Source organism: Astatotilapia calliptera, chromosome 13 (assembly GCF_964374335.1).
Source record: "Astatotilapia calliptera chromosome 13, fAstCal68.1, whole genome shotgun sequence".
Lineage (NCBI taxonomy): Eukaryota > Metazoa > Chordata > Actinopteri > Cichliformes > Cichlidae > Astatotilapia > Astatotilapia calliptera.
Genome location: NC_137434.1, coordinates 20863251 through 20887646, shown reverse-complemented (window position 1 = coordinate 20887646; position 24396 = coordinate 20863251). Strand labels below are relative to the sequence as shown.

General features: G+C 39.1%; 1 protein-coding gene across 2 annotated transcripts in view; it reads right to left on the bottom strand.

Moving 5' to 3' along the window:
- The window catches only part of rgs7a (regulator of G protein signaling 7a), a 50636-nt gene extending 26559 nt beyond the window's left edge, over positions 1-24077 (bottom strand). For both annotated transcript variants that reach the window (XM_026189974.2, XM_026189975.2), the window contains exons 1-2: positions 23867-24077; positions 22846-22964 (exon numbers count right to left, since the gene is read on the bottom strand). In XM_026189974.2, the coding sequence (XP_026045759.1) occupies positions 22846-22923 (78 nt within the window). In that variant the 5' untranslated portion in view covers positions 22924-22964; positions 23867-24077. The remainder of the gene's footprint in view (positions 1-22845; positions 22965-23866) is intronic.
- Between the last annotated feature and the right edge of the window lie 319 nt (positions 24078-24396).

Sequence of the window (24396 nt, the reverse complement as noted above, 5' to 3'; positions counted from 1 at the left end):
AGTTAGCACTAACTGGCCAATAAGTGTGTCTTTGCAAAAGCACCCCTATTCAGTTTATGAATATGGTTCACTTCTGGCTCCAAAAAACAAAAAAACTGCATGGAGGCATCAAAAAAGCTAAAATGCTACTGTTAAACGCATGTTTTATACTGTTGTGATTCTTACCGTTGTCTTTTTTGCTTCTAACTTACCCGCCCACACAGGCACAGGTAGTGAAAACACCAGTTGTTTATGCATATCCTATGAGATGACGTTGTCCTTCTCAGTGGATATGAAGGAGTACCTTAAGTTAAATATATTTTGCTGCTATTGTCTTTTTCCCAAAAACTATGCGGCAAGTGAAAGCTCCAAAGTGCTATGTTTCGTGCAGGTGTTTCACTGTAATTTATTTTCAGTGGGTTTTTTTGTATTCAAGCAAATCTAACTTTGTGTTTGGTGTTTTGACATGACAATAACTGTGCGCTACACTGAAGGGTTGTGTTGTTCTTGCAGGTCTGACTTCATCGCTCATCTCCTTCAATTTAATTTCCTCTCCATCTTTTATATAACACACATACAGTATGACTTATCAGCTCAGCTCATGAGGGAAATTCAACACAATATGAATAAATACAACTGCATTTCATATAGATGTGGGTTTTGTTTAGGTGAAAATGAATTTCTTGGCCATATCAGTGAGAAAGAAACTGTTTTGATTATGCACAAGCTATGTTAACGACTTTTTTGTTTGACAGTTCATGAGCCGGCTGTGAATGTATAATTATACGATAAAGACCCATGGCTAAAATTCTGAAGATGAAAATGATCAAAATTAGTGATTACAAGCGAACTGAGAATGACAGAGCACGTGCAAATATTAAAGAGCTGACAGATTAGTCTGGACCTAGACACCTAGAAATGGAAATAAAAATAAAAACCGGGTGAAATGCATATTTTTGTCTATTTTGTTAATCTCTTGCTCCCACAGTACCATGTGAATTACCTGTAGCACTAAAATACAGTTCTAAAAACATCTTTAATCTCTCACACATTAACAAGATCTTAGCTTTAATTATAAAAAAAAAGCTCTACCTGAACTGCTTCTGGCAATCCTCCTTGAATTTCTGTTGTTTGTTGTTGGATTTTAGTTATTCTCACATGTGAATAATATCTGGGACACCAGACGAGTTTGTATAAATAGCAATGTTACACCAATTGCATGCCGATCTTCTCCCCTAAAGGAGTCCACAGTCCAATACCCCACATTCTAATCTGAGAAATAATATTTTATTTTAATGGTCAATGCTGCAATCAGTAACTTTCACTACTTGTATTCCTCTTTCATGACTACTGGTTATTTGGAAATTTAAGGATGTGAATGTCTAAATCAAAAACAGGTAAAGTAAACTGATAGAAATGGTGGAAGCTCTAGCTGACTAAGAAAAATTGGAGACTTTATTGAATTTATTTTTAACATTCAGAGACTGGAGCAGTCACTACATCACTATTTGTGTAGTAATTACACAATAGTAACAATGTCAGTATTTCTGTCAAATCTAGGAGCTTGTGGCTGGACTATGAATGCAAACAAACTACGATGGAGTTACAATTTTCACAATTTTATCAATAAATTTATAAACAGTTAATTTTTTATTATGACACATATATTTCATGTAACTGCTATCTTGACCCCATTCGGTCATAAACTAATAGCGGACTGACTCCATGTTACATCGAGATGTCGCCGCCTTGATGCAACAAATTCGCTTTGAAGACAGCAACTGACTGCGAGTGGTTACAGACTTGCTCCCTGTCTCCAAAGCAACCATTTCAAAGGCAAGAAGATTGCAAGTATATTGCACATATAGTTGCAATAATTTTGGTCATGTCTAGTGGGACTGTAGAATAACAAAATGCTCAATGTCATTCTCTGTGCTTTTAAGTAGATTTTAAGTAGATTTGGTACAATGTTCAGGCTTGATTTAGAAAATCTTTCTAAATTAATCCAAAATGCATTTAGTTCATCCCTTTGGAACAATTGTACTTTACAGTGGCAACCTGTCTCAGTCTACCTTTCTCTAAAAGTTGGATGGTACTGTGAGCCACAGAGCAAACAAGGACAACAGCAACATTGATCAATACTTCACACACTCTCCCTCCTATCTCTGCAAACCGCCTACACATGGTAAAATGCCACCAGCGTGAATATTCAGGATCTAAAGCTCTTGGAGTCGGGATGCTCTCAGGCTTCATGTTGCGATGTTGCGAGGAAGAGACGGAAGTCGTTTCCACAAGAGAGAAGGAGGGGGAGCAAGAGCCTCTCTATCTCTCTCTTTCTTTGTCCCCCACCCATCCACCCACCCAGAGCTGTCTGACTGTGTCTCTGCAGCCTCTTAACAGATAAGAGTGAGTGTTTTGGCTGCACAGTGTGAATCATTGAATAATGATGGCACAGGACTCAGTACGTATGAAGTGACTAACAAAGCTCCGGATATAAGCACATACTGAGCTTCAGCACAGGGCTTCAAGCACTTCAAAGACTATCACGGAGGGTACTCAGGGTGCAATCAGAATGTTTTGAAGCACCATTTTCAGCAAAAAACATTTCAAACTAGGTTTGTAAATCAATGCTGCCCTCTTAGATTTCTTTTAGCCTCTCTTAAATGCAGCAAGCGCACTTATGAGATGGGCTATTCCTAAGAATAGCAAGTAAATAAAAGAATCATTGATTAAAAAGGTTATATAGTAAGCACATCAGCAAGGTGTCCATTAAGCTATGTTATTGAATGTCTTAAGAAATTTTTAAAAAGCTGTTTTGCTGTCGTGATGGGGAATGTTCACCGTTCATTTATAGAAACAGCAACAGCAACAACTTTTACAACAAGGTTTATCAAGTGAACCTTGGAATTCTTACCTACATGTAACTGTAAAACAATTTGGTCTAGGTGTTTTGAACCGTTTTACAGTTCAGTGACTGGATGCATTTTGGAGGGATGAGGTACCCCTGTGGGAATTAACAAACACGGCTTGAAAATTGCTGTCAGCAACTATCATCTTAACATTTGAAGCAAATTTTCCAAATATGAGTCACAGTTCACTCATTTTTGGATTATTGTACAACCTATAGGCTGCAAGAAGTGGTTTCACACTTTAACACATGATTGCTATTCATCTAGAGGTTGACCTAGATTTAAACCTCTGCACTCAATGAACTTATTTTTGAGACATTCTTAATGGGAACATTATTACCCATATAAACTTTACATTAAACAATAAAATTACTAGCTTCCTAGCTGTGCTGCTGAGGACATTAAAACCACTCCTATTCTTCTTTTTCTCCTCTTGGTCTTGCTGTCCCTGTTGTGATGGGTGACTCTTGCTGCACCAGTTGCACGAGTTGAATAGTATTATCTTGACAGTGTTATCTGAGGACAAGGAACGATTCCCCTGAAGTACATCACTTTCACATCATGAGACGTTGCATTCGTACACACTGCACAGGCATTCTCATCATTACATGTCACACAGCGCACACAACAATTATCAATCATATTGCAAGACCGTATGCTCACAGAGAATTCAGAGATATGCACAACAGACATTATTAAAGCTTATGAACACAGAAGTTGGGGATTATTTTATTTTAAGCGCAGCATCAAAACAGGTGGATTACCCAGTCAGAGTCTGGCTGCCTAAGGCGGCAGGAGAGCAGACTGAAATGAACCTGTGGCTATATAGCATGACAGGTCTACTAGGTAAAACAATCTCTGCAGTTGGTTGATCTCATTTCCTTCTGAACTGAAGTCCTTTGATCCATGAATGAGGCAGAACCTGTGGTGGAGGCTCAGAGATAACAGTTCTATTTTTTCCCTCCACAAGCAGCAGTAGTTTACAAAAACTCCAACATGTAACAATACAGTAGGTCCAAGGTCAAAAGGCATTATCTTAATGATTTTATCACTTGGAACCAAAATGCTCACGTTCACATTTTCTTTCCTTTTATTTATTTATTTGGATTTTTTTTTAAATAAGCTCAGTATTTCACAAAGAAAAACCTCTCAAAGTTGTCAATAGAAACGGATCAACTCTCCTGGACAGGTTGATGCATTTATACACCGAATGAATGTACAAATCCCATGTGGAGGATAAGAACATGCAGGCAGTGTGCTGTAAACAGTTTCTCAAAGACAAGTGAAACTTTTTTAAGATTACAAAAAATAGCAATGGGAAGCATCAACTGACAAGGACAAAACATTGTTGTGGTTCAATGCAAACAAAGTTAGTAAAAAGCTTTACACTGCAGCAGCAGCAGCAGCAGCAGCAGCAGCAGCACACCATTTGGGCATTCAAAAAACAAAAGAGACCCAGCAGATAGGTGAGGAAAGTTATTGAGCTGGTGCTGCCAAGGTTGTTGAATAGATGCAATGAATCTTAAGTTTCTCTGAGGTTACCATATGAGTTACCACAGCAACACAGTCTGGGACCGCTATCACAAAGACAACTTTGGCGCACTGCCACCACTCATTCAGAGAGAAAGAAAGACGGAGGATGGGGAAAGAGTGCATGTGGTGGACAAAGGCGAATGCACTTTGCATGAAACATTGCAGTTATGTCTTTGTTGTTATTTGTAATTCCACAGCTTTTTTGGAGGTATGGTAAATTGTTGTTTCATTATTGCTTACAAAACTGTTAACGTCATTATAAACTTATATACAACGTCCTCAGTTATTCATTCGAGGTAAATGTTTGCCCGCTTACCAGCAGAGCTGTTGAGTAATATGGTGGCAACCACTGAGTTTTTGTATTTATTTTATTTTTTGACCAACAAAACAAAACAGTTTATACTGCCTTAAAATAGAGAAATCAAAAAATCGTCATTGTGGTTTACTCATCACTGTGTTATGAACATGTACAATAAAAACACCGCAAAGGACTGCCTAAAATGCAATACAAAAGAACAGCCATTGCATTGATACCCACTATTCACTCATATTAATGTGTGGACAGTTCAGTAAAAGCATGATCAATAAAACATGTCCAAAATAATAGATTTTATTTATTCGGTGCACATAGGCAATTTAACATTTTTGTATTTATTAAAGCAGAAAGGCTCGGGAATTGTCTCGCTAATATGCAGAATTCAATATTTGTTTACTAGCATTGCAGTGTTACTACACATCATCAATGAATAATTTTGCTTAAGAAAAGAGACCACAGAAATGATTGATATTTTTTTCGCTAACTGTCTAAATGGAGTAATTATTCTAGCACTATGTGCCACCCACAGAGAAAAAGATCACATCGATCATCAAACACTTAGGGTTATAAAGTGGAAAAGCCCTAATATGTAATCCAAGAAAAACAGGGAGACACCCCAACAAAGCTAAATTCTCTGCACTGGTAACAGATGGTCATGTTGGGTTTGCTTTGCTCACTCTAATCTTGCATAAAGCAGCCTGATTTGAATTTCATTCAGTTTTAAATATTTTCTCAGCCCTTGTCTTAGGTTTCTTTCTAATGCCCATTTTACATTTTTATTTTCCCTTGCCTATCTTTCTTTATTCAGTCATCCCTTCAATTTTCATAGGCGTGTTGATGGGAGATTTCACATGGAGCATGAACAACAGTCTGTTTCACAGCAGGCCAAGATCACATAGCATGAGGAACAGATGCCCAGGTGAGAACACTGCCTGGGGTGAAGGCAATTAATCCGAGCTGAAGGTAAATTTCTGTTCTCTGTAAGGCAGATTCTGCAAATCACTGATTAGTCATTTAACAACATCTGGAGTTTGGTGCTTGATAAGCTTTGCTTTCAGTTGTATTCATCAATACAGCTCTGTCTCTGTGTACACAATCAGGCTCCATTGAGCCATCAGTCATATGTGAGCATCTGTTTCCTCAAATGTCCCTTCACTCCTTCCCACTTTCGAATGTTCTCTAGCGCTGAACATTTGTCTCCTCTGCCTTCTTTATTCTTCGCTGTGTATTATCGGCAATAAAATCAGCAGAACACACAATGCAGAGAAGTGGAGGATGCCAAGCTCAGAGCAAAATGCATTGCCATTTGCTGTTGCAGTGTTTATGAAATGAAACGAGAATTATTCCTGCTCGGTTTCTGTTGTCACTTCTAATATTAATGTGTATCAAAATGTGCCATTTGGTGGTGTACAGCTTTGTCCATTTTTTTCCATTATGAGAACCGTGATAAGAAAAACCTCGGGCCATTGTGAAAGCTCGTCTTTACAGCGGCAGTATTATCATGAGCAAACCCTGGTCGACAGTGACGCACAGACAGCTTTCTTAAAACATACTTTGATTTGTTTGGGTGTTTACAAATGGTTGTTGTACACAAAGATTTCACCTGAGTATTGAAATGCTCCTTGGGGTGCGACAGGGAGCCTTTTAACGGCTTGATCTGATTTAGTTTGATTTGCTAATGGATGAAAGTGAGACTGTTGTTTGCAAGCAAACAAGCAGATCTTTGATTCCCTATGTGGTGTTATCGACTTAAGGCTACCTGAGTGGCGTGCTGTGATGGCTTCTGTGTGCTTAAATATAGTACCTTTTCTGTTCAGAGCGCTAGTAGTAAGCCAAATTTTGTTTAAAAGGATAACACTGTGAATAATTCATTATGACTCAGTGGATTGAACTAAATCAAATCACTTGAATTCTGCATTGTGCCATGCTTAAATGTGCCCTGCAGAGTGATCTTGAGTGTAGAGTGAAAGCAAAATGTGTGCATGTGTTAGGGTACTTAAAGTTTAATAAGCGTGTTGAACTCTGCAGGTCCATATTTACTATATAGGTTGGTTTTGGGGTTTTTTTTACTATTGTTTACAAGGTTACTAGCTAGCTGCCTTCCTCTTCTGTGTCTTGCAGGTGCATTGTCGTATGCAAGCATGTTACCACCACCTGCACATCAGCATAACCATGTGAAACCACAGGCAGGACGTCCCTGTTCGCAGAAACACATTTGAATATGCAGTAACAGAAAAGGTCAAAACTAAAGAAACTTTACCGCACAGTCAACTTTTCTAATGTTTCTCTCTAATGTTATATTTGCATATCAATTAAAAACAACTGTGAAGAATTTCATTTGCACTGATAATGTTGCTTTGGGTAATGAAAAGTGAAAAAAGAAAAGCCAACTGTTTAAAATAAATGAAAAATGAAAGCTAGGATAAAAGGTATTTTCTGATTTTCTTTTTTTTCCCTCACAACTACCCAAGTGGTGAATTATGCCATGAAGTGGGAGTGAATTGAATTGTCAATTACAGAAGTTTACAGATAATGGGTGACACAGACACCCACTATGCGACACAGGGGGGCGAGCAAAGGGAGGGGGGCGTTCTGGCACGATCCAGCCATTTGACATGCATCAGACAGTGCATAAATCCTGCTTTAATCCATTCAAGGAGTGACTGCAAGTCCACTTTGTATGATTTATTTCATGTTCTAAATGACAAACATCTTCTCAGCAAACCTTCGAGTTTGTTTTAAAATAGCTTAAATCACTTTTTTCTTGACAAGACTGGAAAACGTGCAAAAAGAAAATAGCATGTTTTAGGACCACTTTAGTGTCACACCCACAACTTAAGCAATCAAGCCATTATTATTTATATGTCTTGCCATCATGATGACATCTACACACAATGGTTAACATGTGAGGGGTGTACTACAAATCAATTTTAATATAGCCTTTTTCTTATAGTTGGCTTCCAAAACTCCAATAAAAGGTGCTTTTGAGGTGTCATTTCATTCTTTTTACTCACAAAATGAACAAGTGTTGCTTACATCATGTATCCCTTTGCTTATCCACCTTGGGTGGCAGGTGGCTGGAGCACATCTCAGCATTAGATGACAGGTAGGGGTACTCCCAGGACAGGCTGCCAGTCCAAAGTCAGGCTCACATACAGAGACAAACAAACACTCATGCTGACATCCACACCTACAGCTAATTTAGAATCACCAATTAACCTAACACGTCTTTGAAGTGTGGGAGGAAACTGGAGCAACTGGAGAGAACTCATGCAGGCACAGGAAGAAAATGCCACCGCCAAGAACCCACGTCCCAAAGCACTCGACCCAAGGGAAACACTGTAGGATACTCAGAAACCAACTTCAGTAGATATTCCCAGGTTTAAATAACATCACAGTAAGTGGTGCTTTCCTCTAATCAGGTGTAGGAGGTCTTTGAGTGAAAGAGAGAATTGCGAATCGCATGGTGTACGCTGTAACCTTTTTGTTATTTGTCAAGCTAATCTATCCATGGCCACACTGAGCAAAGTAAAAGTGTGGATAATTTTAAAAAGTAATAATATGCATAATTTTGGAGGGTTAAGAAATTTGGTCTACCTGTTAAAGTTGCCATTCCATGAAACTAAAGTAGCACAGGCATTTTGTTTAATAAAAGCATGACCATCTGTCTATATCATCAAATCTATTTAATGTACTACTTCTTCACTCTTTCCTTCCTTACTGGAAGTGTAAAACTCATAGCCAAAGCATTCCTATACAGCAACAGAAGCACCCGTTTCTGTTTTGTCATCTGGTTTGATGGACAGATGGTATTATCAAGATTTAAATTTGAATGCTTTCCAGATGGTTGCCAGCTGACACTTGCATTCATAATTCCCTTCTGCAAAGTATTTTCATTTACTTCTACAGTGTTTTACTTCTTACTTCTGTGTGTTTACAAGTCATGGCCTCTTTCCTTCCCAAAAACTGTCTCTTGCATATGGCTATAGAAAGATCTTTAGTATTTTCCTTGACTCCTCAACATCTCCCTCCCGAAGCGACGACCATCTACTAGAGAGAAAGAGATGCACATTGAATGAGGGATAAGAGACAAGCAGCCAGTGATGCCTTTCTTCCTTTGACATTGCTACACTTAATGCAGTCCTTTGTCCGCCAGCAGGGTTTCTGCCATCTCATGCTTTAAGTAAACAGAGCACATTTTTAGAATAATGTAAAATTCCAGAAAGACCACAATACATACTTAGGTCCAGGGCACACTAAAGTTCCATGTCATGACTTTTTCACAATGAAATATAAATTTTTAATTTTACCATTGCTGTAACTGATGCTTGAAGGATGTGACTGTTGTTGATTTTAAGGTTGTTAGCTTAAAATCAAATAATTCAGAAGTTATTACAGTATCTAAGCATAAAACCATACAAGGAACTTTACCAATATTTCTAATGATGTGTTATTATTATAACTGTCTCTACTTATCTGTCACAGTTAAATAAACATATTTATATTAAAGGAGTTCAAATCAGTATAAACATCAGACGATTATCAGCTGTGCAGCTCAGTGTTTTAGCATTACTACCTGCAAATTTGCTGTTTTTGGCTAATATCCTTCATGTAGACATCAGTATACTTCTAAACTGAGAAAGTTGGGAAGTTATGCTACAGTACCTTCACTAATTGTCCGTTAAAATAACATTTAATGCAATAAAAAGCTACAAAGTGATTCCCTGTATCTTGTTTTTTTGCTGTAGTAGTGAATAAAGTTACACTGGCAGCCACCGTAGTAATTATAGCAGCATGCTAATTTTAGCATTAGTGGTAGTATTGATTTTGTTGTAGGCTGGCGTAACATCTCGGTCAGTTAGTGGCGACCTTACTATAAAACAGCTTGCACTTTTATTTGCTCATAAGCGACAAACTTAAGCTTCAGCATTTTTCCAGTAGAACTGACCCCAGGGTTACACACCAGTGCAGTATTACTTCAGTTTTTACTCTAGTTAATGTTTTCCTTAATCTCATCACTGTTATGCGTTGCTTTTGAGTTATTAGCTCAACCGTCTTCACTTTTCTGTACTATTCAGTTTACTCAGTTTTCTTTCTGTTTGTCTCTGAATCTACTACAACACGGTGTTCCTGGATGGTGGTGGGATAGTGTTCCGGGGCAAGGCCTCGCTCTCTCTCTAACTCGCACTCTTACTGTCTCTCTCTCACTCTCATCTTCTTAGTGGGCGGGCAGTGGGCGCGATGACTAAGCCAAGGTTAGGCATGTGCTAGAACATAATCCACTGAAACCCAATATCCCTCCTGCCCACCTACCATGATTTCATCACTTAAACAGCAACTGTGTGCTATCATAAATTAGCAGATAAATGAAGAAGAAAGCTGCATTACTTTCAGATTGACTGTGCAAAAGTTTTCCAAGACTAAAGCATTACTGATCAGCCTAACACAATTACATATACAAAGCTATGTTTTGGTAAAATAATAACAATAGCTTTTAAATTGGTTTACAATAGGTTTTACTAGACGTTGCTGTGATTCCAGCACTTCTTTGTGGTAAAAAATTAGCAATTCTTGGCAATAAGAAAATTCATACTTAGGTGCATTTAATAATCTTGCTTTTAATTTTGACGATTAAACAGGACGGTCTGGCCATGAGAATTTGGTCGTGTTAAATGAAATCGCCCCTTCTTCATCAAGGAAAGCCATTAACAGGGTCCACTTATGGAGTCTGAGCTCCAGGGATCATGTTTAGACTAAACAGAAGGACAAGGGGAAAAAAAGAGGAAAGGGATGAGAGAAAAACAGAGAAGGGGAAGCAGGAAGGGAGGCTGGGTATGGAAACAGAACTGCGCTGGGAATAGAAAAGAAGGGAGGATGCTTTCTATTTTTAGGTCTAGATAACATGAGAGAGAAGAGGCATCACCCCCTCTCCCTCTATCCCCTCATTTCCCACATTCCTCCTTGGCACGTGCAACAGACACTCAGGACGGCTCTATGTGCCTCGAATACCAATAAGAGAGAAGCAGCTGGATACTGGCAGGCTGACATTCTTCTGCCTTCTCCTGTCTGCAGAACAGAGACAAGACAAGGGCTGGGTGTCTGACAGGACACACACATCCACACTTCAGAGGACACACCAGTCAGGATAGGCAATAAACCAATAAGGGCAGACTGTTTGACGCAAGCAACACTTGAACTATTAAGCAATGAAGATTGTAGATGATAGGCTTTGTTGAGGATTTCAAGCTATCATCAGGTACAAACCATTAGTGTGGACAGGCAGAAAGAGATATGCTGTGGAACCTAAACGAATCCAAAGAAATCAAAGAATCAAAATGAGGTAACATTAAAACTTTACCACTGCCAGGTAATGTATGAGAATTGGCGTTGATGTAGTCAAGTTTTCAGATAAGTGCACGAAAAGGGATGCTGCAAACAAGAACACAGAAAAAAATGCCTCAGTTGATACATTCATGCAGGACAGCTGCCTTAATGCCAAACCTTGTCATCCACACCCTGACATATCCTCTCACTTGTTCCAATACCAGCTTATTCATGTACACACTAGGCTCCAGTGGCACAGGCTAAGGCAAGCTAAACATCAACAAATCAAGTCAGTCCAGTGCAAGGAACAGTTCCCTTGATATCCAAATGCCTTGTTAAATCTGACCTGGTCTTTTTTCCTTCCGCTTAAAGTTATAATAAAAAAAATTCTCTTTTGTCCAGCACAGACATTGTTATGTCAATATGTAAACACTGATTCACAGACTGTGTGAAAAAGAGAAAAAATGATATACGCTGTGTTCTGTTATCAGTAAAGGAGAAAGGATGCTGTTATTGCTGCTTTTATCAAGAAAAAGTAGCAATAACAGCATGCAATAGATCTTTTTAAAATACATGCGACCGCCAGTGCTACCTATCAGCCTCCTAGTAATCACACCTATGGTACCAGTGAAAAAGTCCTACATCGTCTTGTTTTCATTTATCACATTCACAAGATTTTCAGAAAACGTAACCTCTGACCTCTGACCTTAACATCAAGGTCACTGAGATTCAAATTCATTCACGATTTTAGTAAATTGAAAATCCTAGATGACGTCCTTCTTGAGTTATCACATTCACAAGATTTTTAGAAAATGCGACATCTGACCTTGAGATTAAGGTCACTGGGATTCAAACGAGTTAGAGATTTTTAGTAGCTGTTCTTATGGTATCAATTTCAAACTCTTCCATTGCCTTATTCATGGCTTGTCATCAACATGTACATGGTCCAATGTGTAGCGTGTGTGAAGGAGAGCGAGAGAACGCCTGAGATAAAGGCCAGTCCAAATCATTAATTGAATCAAGCAATCTGACTGGTTATTAGCTGTGACATAATAACCATACACATCTAAATCTAATTCCTTTACAACCGTGGTCTCAAGTGGGGACCTGAAAGGAGCTGGAGCTAATATTCTAGAGGTTTGCAAAATATATTGCCATTAGTCAATGCATATGTACAAAATAAGCATAATGCATCTATTATTACTTTCAAGTTATTAGTTGGTGAACAGAAATCCGTGTTATTGTGAGACGTCAATTTGTTATGAAATCACTCACGTCTGTTGGGGGCAAATAACAGTTCTGCATCATAAGATTATGACAGGGCTTTGGTGAATAGTTATTGTTGCTAAGTGTAAATGATCTTCACTTATATTGACTTAACTGCTTTTGTGTAGCTAGTAAATTGTTTGCTTAACATGTAAATTAGTTTGTTACCACATGGTGCATATAAAATTACACGTTTAACCTAAAGACTGAACGATGACATGCAGAGATACATAAAATAAAGGCTGACACACATAAAAAAGCTGAATGAAAAACACTAAATGCACTGTCTTCTTTTAAAGAAAAATCAAATAAGCTACCAAATTACATGGCAATCGCCTTGCTCCATGTGCAGGCAGTCAGCAGGATCTATTTCTTTATAAAAACACTGATTTCTGAACATATGTTAAAAAGAAAAACAGCGTAAATTGAGCTGAATTGCTGTTATATTTAGGTGCATTGTATGGCCCTTAGCTGCCATGAACTTTACAATTACATAACTGCATGGACAGATTTTCAGCTAAATGTAATCCAGTAAAACACAAGTTATAATATTTACTACAGAAATGTAGCAGAGTTTTAACTATAAGTGGCAGAAAATAAAAGTATGCTAGTCATGCTCTTGAAAAAAATGTACTCAGTTGCGTCTATTGTCCCCCTTTTATTCATGTACTCACAAAAGGAAAGGATTTTGGTGAAAAATGCAGCTGATACACAAACAACACTGCAGGCTTTCATGGACTGTGCAGGACTCTAAAAGTGTATGAATGTTTTGCCCGTACACGTGGACTGGCAAAGGCACCGAAAAGCAAACATACACACACATACAAACTCATGTCCTGTCACTTTGCGCTGGACACATTGTTGAAGTGCTCGAGATAATAGCATTTGACAGACTGCTGGTGTGGTTGTCATGGGGATCTGATCTGAACAGCCACTAGCTACCACAGCAGAAACAAAACAGAGGGCAGGAGAAAGCACATCAATTCCCAGAGCATTGTCCAGGAACGTCATCTCAATTAGCAGATGAGACACTGTTAGGGGTCAGTGTCTAAGAATCAAATTATTAAAATGATGATGATCCAGATAGGAATGCCTAATGGAAGAAATTGGGTGTTGGTTAGTAAGTTAGTTGGTAATATAAGGTGTAGAAAGAACAAAGTGTAGCATTGCTTTAGAAGCGGTGTGAACCTGTGCTTTAACCCAGATGCTATCAGCACACTAGCAGACACTATTTGACAACTAAACACAGGTAGATCAGTGAGGGTAAACCTGAATTTAATGAAAACATCATTATTTTTTGCTCAAATTTTAATGTCATCCATTAAATAGTTATTAAGAAATTTCACTGAGTATGTGGTAGACCTTCAGACCACCACTGACAACCAGAAATTCATTCTGCTTGGCTAAAATAGCTCAAATAAAAGGTAAATCGAAATGTGCACATTCATATGCATTTCAATCGGCAGCACTCTTAGAATTTCTTAGATTATTATTGTTTACATTACTGTTATTAGAAAATATGCTGTTATTACAAAACTAATAGGGGCAATTTTCTTGCATGTAGATTGTAATTTGCCAACTAATATTTTGTAGCTGGATAATTACTTGAAGTGCATCTACAATTTGATAAAATATGTATGGCCAGTAGGCTAAGTTTATTAAACCTCACATATAACTACATAATGCTAGGAAAGCTGAGGACTGAGCAAAGTATTGGTGTGTCACATGATGGCAGTTGTGATATGTTGGCTATAAGGTAAAAGTTTAAAATACACAACACAGATGCAAATCATTAGTTGGTTACTTTTTACAGAAATGTAAAAAAAAAACCAAAAAACATCAGCAGCTTGAGTCAAGATGGCGCCGGAGCTTTGTAGACTAGGCTGTGCTGTGGATAACTGTGCCTGCTAAGCTGAACTAATGATGTGACGCTGGAAGCATCACGAGGTTGCAGGTGGAAGCTTCTCAGCGTGCAAACACCTGCGAGCTTAGGGAGTGTGTGTGTGTCTGATGAGCTCAGATCTGCGCAGCTTTAAACTAAGGTGTGTTCCTGTCTGTTAGGCGAATTAAAATGTATGTCTCAAATATATGACTATGTACCCTTTGGAACAATTGCTGCTTGACTTTTATTATTGGATTTGCGCACTGGCACTCAGTCATAGCAAGCTAATCACTGAGACATGACCGCTTCTGGGAGAACGACTCCTTATTGTTGAGAGGGGCACCAAGCTGCAGGGGGACAATCAGACCGGCACTCTCAGTTACAGTTCCAGTCAATTTGGATGAAAATGCCACATCCAATGGTTGTTTGTTTAGAGAGAGTTCCCAATAAAGCTATGAGTCACGAGTGAATCACTTCACACAGGAGGAGCGATGACTGTGCTCCACCAGGATCTAAATACATTTCTCTCTTTTTCTCTTTGTGAGGATAAAAGCTGACTGGATTGGCTTGGGCTCTGACTAGGGTTCAGATGACTTCAAAGAGAGGCGAGGGATGTAAGAGAAGGGGACAGAGAGGCAGAGGTGGAGGGATGTTTTACGTGCGGTGCTGTCGGTGGACAAGGGGTGAGAGTGCACATGTGTGTCAGGGACCGTATGAGAAAGACAAAGATAGAAACTTAGTTTGAAATGGTGGAGTATATGAGAAACATCAAAGACCTGAATCTGAACAAAAGAGGGCATGAGAGTGGGAGGGGAGACAGAAGGGGGAGATGGGAATGAAAGAAACAGAAATGAGAGGGCAAAGTGTGAACACCAGAGCCAGAGACAGTGATGGAAACTGGGATATAAAAAAAAAAAAGTTGGGACTGAGAGAAATGTTTTCACAAGTTTACACAGACAGAGAAGACAGAGAAAGTGCAAGAATATTTTTGAAGACCGCCTTCACTTTGACTTCAAGCTGCCAAAATACACAGTAGAGAAGTACGGTAATACAGAAAATATGTTCTTGTTTCTGTTTACTTTTTAACTCTCTTGATGAGCAAATATGATTTTTGCTTTGGCAATGATTTGAGGCTGCTATGAAGTATATACTGTTTGAAAATAGCATTCCTCACATGATTTTATTATGTTTCTGCTGAATACTTTAGTGGGTGATTTGGGACACAATGACATTTACAAAAAAAAGCAGCTAAGAGTAATTAGTTAACGGTGTTCCGGTTCAAGTATCACATAATAAATATGATGTCCAGAAAAATGATAAAGTCCCAAAACTATATCCAAACCACAAAAAATAAACTAGCATATTATAAAACAACTACTCTGTGTTATCTGTCGTTTAAAACAACAGGAAATAAAGAAAATGCAGTAGCCCTGCCCTTAATCGGTTGATAATGAATCATCAAGTATTGTACACTAAATGCATCTCACAGTTAAGAGATTTTAGAGCAAAATATATAACCAGCTTTTATACATCAGAGATGCAATCTGGGAATTTATACATAGTAGACGGTGAGTGGGAAGGAGTGAGCCTTCAGCAGAAACAACCGGTGAGTGCGTTAGAAGTAGAGACTGCATGGAAACCGTTTACAGATGGTGTTTGTAGCGATGGAGGGTCGAGAGAGGAGGGGCACAAATACAAACAAGAAGAAAGGACGGACATGCAGAGGTTTCAGATGGACAGACAGACACACTGTGACTGTAGTGAAATCAAAGAATTCAGATGTCAGCTTCATTGTTATGTCCTACATTTTAGCCTTCTGTTTTTATTTTCTCTCTGGCCCCATTAAACCCATCACACCAGAGATGGCAGTGAATTAATTTACAACTCTGGGGCACTCCTGTAATCTGTATCTAAATGTTGAGCTGGAATTAAATGACGAGACAGAAGCACTGCCTGAGTCAACCGCTATCTTAATGCCCAGGCTTCCTTGGACCATTATATAACCCTAACAGACAGGCCTAAAGACTCCAGCTGTGGCAGACGTATACAGAGAGGACCGCTTAGAGCAAGATGGGCCTAAGTTTCTGCTCACTGATCTTTGCAGTGCTTTAAAAACCATCACCTCGCATCAAATTAAATGTTAGGTAGCAAATACAGCTTTGTGATTGCAATAATATCTTTTTTAATTTATATGTGATAGCTATTCATGCTGACTAGCAGCCTTTCTCTACAGTGCCAAAAACTCTGATTTGGATGGTTTAAGGTTGTAAGAAATATAGACCTTTGATATTGGACACCCAGGAACATTCTGTGCCCTCAGCCAGGTCACCTACACCAAAAGCAAAAGTTTCTTTGTTGCCAAAGTAAAATGAGAAGATTGATTTTCTGGAAAAGATTGGCTTTCTTTAGCTGAGATTGTAAAGATTGTAAAAATCTAACATCCTCACTCTAAATCCTCCCAGAAAAGTGAGTTTGTGCATTTCACACAGTGTACCCAGTCTCATTTTTTATTACTGACATTTTTTTGCTTTTAGTGTTTTGTTTATTAGAACAGGCAAGTACAAAGCTTAAACCCAGTATTACTTTATATTGCAAAGCAATTTCATGATTTCAAAAAAGCCTTAGTTTGTAGCTTTGACTAAAACAAAGTACGTCATTCAAGAGGCATCACACGCTACTTTTTAACTCTAAATGATATGACATTGATACAATTCATAAATATCATCATTTCATGCTTTGAAATGACTTGTTATGAGCCTCACAAAGCCACTGCTGACACAGAGTCAAATATTTCATTACATTTACATTAAATATTTATATGAAAATAAATCTCCATGTCCACTAATCACAATTAGGCACCCTACCAGCCTAAAAAATTAAACTCTTCATTAGTTTACATTGCTTATTTTTCAATTTTGCCACAATGGTGTGAATTTGTGCTATCGACCAGCTATGGAAGCACCACTGAACTTAAATCTTTCCCTCCAGAGCCTCGTATAATTTGGCTCAGCAATGGTTCCAAATGGTACGATGGTCCTTCAGCTCATTTGGCTTCTCTCTTACACTTACATTGCCTCTGAGCTCTGGTTGTGGGCAATACTGGGGCTGGAGCCAACAGCTTGAACTCACAAGGCTTGGGACCATCATGGTCTCTACCAGATTAATGTCTGCTTCAGGGGATTCTGGAGGGTGGGAAAGTCCACCACCTTGAGAGTCCTCTGTTGTAGAGGTGCCTATGTGATTCTGTGTCACTCTCTGTTCGAGGATGTTATCAAACAGCTTCTGCCTCACAAATCCATCCATCCTTCCTCAGTTCTTTCCTATTCCTCTTTGCCATTTATCCTTTTCAAGCCTTTTCAGGATTTTTTCAATATTATCAACATTATTATATGGACCAGTTTAATAACTAAAAATGTTGACCAGTTGCAAAGAACTTTTATGAGAACTCGTATGGCATAAGAGACAAAATACAAGCCGTGATATTGCCACCAATATGGATATATATCCTCTGTGCGCCTTTGTGATTATTTATGACACGTCTCCTTAACAAACAAAAGTTTGCTTAGGGAGAATGAACTATTCACATAATCCAGCAGTTACTTCTGGTGTTTGTTGGATGTACAGTAGGAGGTTTCACCATCCACAACATGGCTTTGTGGATTAGCTTCCGGTTGGACAATAAGATAATAAAACTACTCTACCACCAACTGTAGCAACTGCCAGCACCTGTAATTACCTTTTATTTACAGACTTCAGCAAATACAGGAGAATTGATTAGTTTGATATACAAAGCCATAAATGTCATTTCTCCCCCCTAAAGTGGGGGCCAAACACCCACACATTTCCTCAACAATTTTTGGAAAAAAGAACATGTGTTTTCAAACACAGGAAGAGAAATTGCCTGGTTGGCAAGCTGACATACGAAGAGCCCTACTTCACACACAAAGATTTCTCTCTGATCTGGCAATTATAGATCATCCCACCTCACCCCCCCACCCCCACCCCCCCTTCGCTCGTTCCCCGGTCTTAGTGATCTTTTGATTGCAGCCTGAGAGAGACAGGCAGTATAAGAACCCTTCAATCTAGCTCTTAAGTGAGAAAATGCTGAAAATGTATTCAGTTCCCTCTGCTTTATGACTCATGAACAATGTAGGATGGTTGGGAAATTGTATTGATAACAGGGCATGCTGATATAGGGCAGGTTTAACACATGCAGCTTAGAATGAAATTGAAAAATGCGTTCCAGGCAGGAAATGAATTTTCAGCCATCTAAACCAAATTTTAATATGTATGCCTTTGTTTGTTACCTGGCACTCTGGGTTATAATTTTGAAGAAATCAGATAGACCTGATAAAACACACCTATTGTTGAAAAAAAAAATCTAAATGTGTTTTACATGTAGTATTTGAAATTATCCAAAGCATCATGCATACTCATCAGTCACTTTGTTGGATATTATGCTCCTGATTTTGTTCCTGTTCGACACATCTGAGACACCAGTAACATAAAAACAGTGGCCAACACCTCGAGAGGGTTAATAATGGATGCAGTTCTGCATCATGTAACACTGCTCTATTACTATTGTGGTGCTGTGATGCAGAACAGAAGGATTGTCTTGTTCTTGCAAAATGATCTCTCGTATACAAGCACTTAATCAATTGACAAATCGATAGCACGCACTAATATCTTTGCCCTATTTGTCATTTCTGTTTGTTCTTTACTTCACCACCGAGGCTCACTAAGTGCAGTGCGGCATCAACGCGCTATCGCAAAGTGTAAATGACAGAAATCTCTGAAGCATAAAACAGTGAGAAAGTGCATAAATACACTTGTAAAGAAATATTTACAATAATTTTTGATGTAACTATTATTTGACAAGAAAAGCAATTTTATCATCTGTTATAGGCTAACGCTATTTTGGAAGTGGTCTAAAACAGAAAAGCACAGTTTGGTATTTGCTACATAAATGTTGATCAAAAATATAACCGTGACACATCATGTAGTATTTGGTTATGTGATATGAAACCAGTGGTATGACTCTGTTGTGTGATGATCTGAACTATACATAAAACAGAACGCAGATAAGCATCCAACGGATGTTCTTGGAGCCCAATATAAAAGTCCTTTTACTGTGTTGCAGTAACCTTGCAAAAACCACCACGTTTTACTAAATGCTAATTACTTTTTAAGTGACACAGTCTTAACATAGGCAGAGACACAGGCAGCAGAGTATAAAATTTATCGGCTAAAGGTTAAAAAAAGTGAGAGCTGCATGTGCTTAATGCTAGAAAAAAGACAGAAAAATACAGTAGAGACTTGGCGGCTCTGCACAGCAATAGAAGCCAAACTGGCTGCTGGAAGAACAATTACTGGATACCCATCGGCAGCTTAGATGTAAATAAGAGTGAGCTGGTGCCTCAGCTGTCAGATACAGCACAACAGAGACAAGATCAGGCTTCAGTATACTGCAAAACTTATGTAATATTAACCATTTATTTCATTTCACCCTCAGTTGATAGATAGATAGATAGATAGATAGATAGATAGATAGATAGATAGATAGATAGATAGATAGATAGATAGATAGATAGATAGATAGATAGATAGATAGATAGATAGATAGATAGATAGATAGATAGATAGATAGATAGATAGATAGATAGATAGAGATTTCACATACATAGTCACACACACATACGAAGACACAAACACACACAAAGCTCGAGCTGATGAGAGATAATGTTCCCTCCTCATACCGAGTGGCTGTGAACCAGAGCTGTTTTAGGCTCGCATAAAAAATTCAGAACTCTCTCTTAGCAACATTTGCCCTACATAAAGAATACACACATGCTCACACACACATCAGAGTATCATTTATGTCGTGCACATGTGAGCAGAAATGAAAATACACATATTGAGAAAACCCAGGAACACTTCATGATATTGGCCTCGATTGTTTTATGTTTGAGCAGCAAGACATTAAAGAGGCTATTATACGCAAGGTTCCACACATAGCATTAATTTATTATTGATTGACTCTATTGATTAAACATTTCATTGGCATTTCTGATAAACTGGGGACATTTTACGTAGTGTTAGCTTTACATGCAAGCAGTGGTTGTGTAAAATTTCAGAGTTGCTGTTGCCAATAAATCAGTTTATCAAAAAGCCAGCTGCACGTGTTTGTGCTTGTATTTCTGCAAGTATTTCTGTGTGCATGTTTTTCGATTTTCAGCACATCCATGCATGCATCTAAGCAAGGTGTTTAAGTGCATGCGTCCTTGAAGAAAACAGGCATCTCTGCACACATCTCCACAATGAGCAGGTCAACACCTCGGCTCAACCATCCATTTTCATTAGATGCTAATGACAGGAGTGGAGGGGCGGATGTGCCAGAGAGAAAGATTCAGAGAATAAAAAAGGATATACCGGTAGTTATGCTCCCTGTGGACTGACTATCAAACCACTATCTCCTGTCATCAAGCATAAAACTCCCTCTGCTCAATTACATAATCATTCCACATACACTACTAGCAACTGTCAAGCAGACGTGGCCAGTTGCTTACAATCAAGATTTTATTAAGAGTTTTTATTATGTATTTATGAGATGGATGTAGAAGAAGTCTGCGGAGGAAAATGGAGAATAAAATGTTTTCCACTTGAGAATTTAGCTCATCTCAGTGTTGCCCTCTCAGTGTGGGTTGCAACACCTCTGCCAAGTCATCTCCATCTGAAAAGCATTTAGGGCGCCTGTTCATCCTGGCATTATCCGCATGTCTATACAGACAGTGCTCCTCCAGTTCCAGTTTGTGTTAAACCCACTCTAGAAACAGGACTTTGTCCTTCCTGGCTTCACCACAGCCTTTCATTCTGCAGAGTATCTAGGTCAGTTGATGTACAAAAGCAAACTGTGACCATGTGTGGTCAAGTGGTGTGAAGTGAAGAAGCTTTATGACTAAGATATCGGTCTGGCCAAAATAAATAAATAAAACAGAGTGGTCTGAAATTAGTCTTCCCTCATTATGTTGAAAAAAAAAGAGATAGTTCTAAAAAACACAAAGTTTAGTTGCTGAATTTATAGTAAAAGGTCCCAAGTGAAGACACACACTAAGGTTGCCTATGTCACAGAAACATCAGAGTATAATCAAAGAAACAGATCAATATCAAGAGAACTGAAACAACATCACATGGAACTAAATAGATGGAAAGACCTCAAATCAATCAATATTTGATGCACAAATCAGGATGTGGCTAGTTTTCCATGCATTGGCATATTGTGATACTCTGCCATGTTGAAATGAAATTTAATGACAGACTTCTTCCCCTGTCGCCACAGACTGAACTGACAAAACTAGACGCATGCACCCATCCATCTCAATTGCCCTCAATATTTGGCCTGTTTAATGAACAATCTAGCTTCTGAGTCTGTCATCTTACTTTGGGAAGTTCCTAAATAACAAAGCGCTCCTTCCTGCTGCAAACATCGCACCACATCCAGCAAGTCTTCACCCACACTGGCAGTAATATTGCCTTGCACGCTGTGAGTGCTATAAAAGACCGTCAATCCATGACACCATGCTAAGCGTATCCTTTCCATGGTGTGCAGAGGCTATTGCAGATAGAACAGCATTTGCTGATGGGTGAATAGAATGAAATAAAGACATTCACTCCATGGTTGAGTCATCCACAAGTAAGATGAGAAAATTATCACTTCACTGCTGCATCTGAGAGAGCAAAGTGAAACAAGCCACTGTTGTTGTATATGTTTAATCAATTTGCAGGTCACTGTGAGTTAAAATCCAGCAGCACTTACATATTAAGCATTGGATTTTGCTTACATATACAGCAATGTTTAGCAGAAAAACATCAGAAAAATCCAGCTATTAGGCAATGGCAGTGCCACCAGGGAACAGAATCCTCTCCTGGTGGTAGCAAAAGCAATTTTCTAAATGGCTTATTTGTAGGTTAATCTTATATCTAGCCTTACTGTTTCTGTTCAAAGCAAAGGAAACATTGTATCTAAATCAGTGCACCCAAGGAGCAGTGCACATAACCTTTCATATTTGTGTGATGCAATATAATATAAGTGTCAGAGTTTCTCTAAGAAACTGTAACTCAATTCTCAAAACAAACATGTTACCTTGCCTGCAGATTATTATGATTTCATGTAACTGTTTAATGGCTAAGCAGTGCTGGATCAAGATGTCTCAACAGTGTGACAGTTCACTCCAAACCCTCTCCCAAGTGTTGACTGTAGTAGCACAATGAGTAGGGAAATACACCAGTGCTGCGGATTAAAACCCTGGGCTTCCTTTTTTCTTTTTCTTTTTTAAATGAATGTAAGTTTGTTTAAAAAAAAAAAAAAGAAAAAGCTCCAGTGTGTATGCAATAACAAGTATTATTGTACACTTGACTTCATGTATGTTGTGAGAGAATAACTGAATGAACTCTCAGTGTTCTCATTAAGCATTTGTAACATCTCAATCCTAGACCAGCCATACCACAAAAACATTGCCTTGCCATTAGTGCTAGCAACTGCCACTGCATGGCTCGTCGTTGAGTAAATTGATGCAAGAGAGACACACATGCTTACGATCTCCCTCACACATGCAGACTAAAAATAGCAGCTGCCTTACCTTTCTGTACACTATCATGTTGGGGGACTCATCTGCTACCCCATTGGTCCCCTGCCCACTGCTGTTGGTCTGTGCCATGATCCAGCTAGTAAATCTGCCAGAGGAAATGTCAGGTGCTCCTGTTGTGGACAGAATGGATATTTTGGCACGTCAGAAGAACAACGAAGCCTAAACGTGACTTTGCCAAAAGAGAGCAATTTACACGCCTGTGGTCTGCATCATGTTTCAGTGTATTTGATACTTCAAAAGGGAACAGATGTTCATTGCTCCAGTTTGGCTACGTGTTTTGACATTTCACAAGGTCTTGACAAGGACATTTTTAAGAAAAAGGCGGTTGCTTTAACACAAAGTGTGGCTACTGGTACAGTACACATTCCTACTGAATGGGACAAAAGTTCAACTTGAAAAGCAATGATAGGTAAATGGAAGGACTAGCCTACTGTCACTCTTGCCTCAGATGAATTCGCTGTGCAGCACAGTCTAAAACGGCAATCACCTTTGACCGTTTGTTTACATCGGAGAGTTCTCTCACGCCCTACATGGCACATACTACGGATGCATCCTAAGGTTGCAATAGCAAGATAAGGTGAATTATAGACCTTGGCAGTGGTAAATGCAGTAAAACAACACACGGTCACTGGAGGAGGCAGTCTACTCTACAATGCAGCCTGGATACGTGCATTCGGATGTAGTAGCCATAGTCAAAATGTGCAAGACTGTGCAAATGTAATGGATATGGTATGCACATTACAGCTTCATCATTCTTTCTTCCCTTTACGACACCCACACGACATCCTTGGGAGGTTTAGACTGCAACACGAACAGCGAAGTCATGTAACACGCTCTTAACATGAAGCCGTTGGCTTTACTATATCGGGCTTTTCTTACCACAAGCCACTGCCCGTTTAAGCACCTTGGACAGCTACTGCTAAACGCCCGCGTCCCTTATCTTCTTGGACGCCGCTTAAATACACAGAAAACACAGCGACGTCGGTCACGGGAGGAGAAGGGGGGCGCTTACCTGAAAAAACACGCAGCCCGCTGTAGGACTCCTGAATCCTTGCAGGGATGGAAGCCTTGTCCTTTGCTTTCAGTATGTCAACTGGCAGACATAGGAATGCGAGGGGTATTCATTGGCAACGTGAGGAGGCAGACATTCGGCGGACACTTGGTGTGGTACAGCTCTCTGTCTCAGTCTCTCATCTCCTCTTTTCCAAGCGGTGCTCAGAATCACGGGCGCGCCACCCCGGAGCGTCGAGAGCGCGCATCGATCTATGACCAATCGCGTGTGAGGAATAAATTACAACCCGTTTTGGAGACATACAGCTATTATTTTTTCAAGCTAAGATTGTACTGCTATGCACTGCAGCGAAATCCAGGACAAGGCATCTTAAACCGATAGCTTATTAGTATTGATACATCTGCAATCTATAGCAAAGGTCATGAGAGGACACTACAATTTTCTGTGCCATAAGAAGAAACTCGTTTAGCTGTTGTCCCAACTGAATATGAACAACTGAACAAATACCATTTAGCCCTGCAGTAAACACA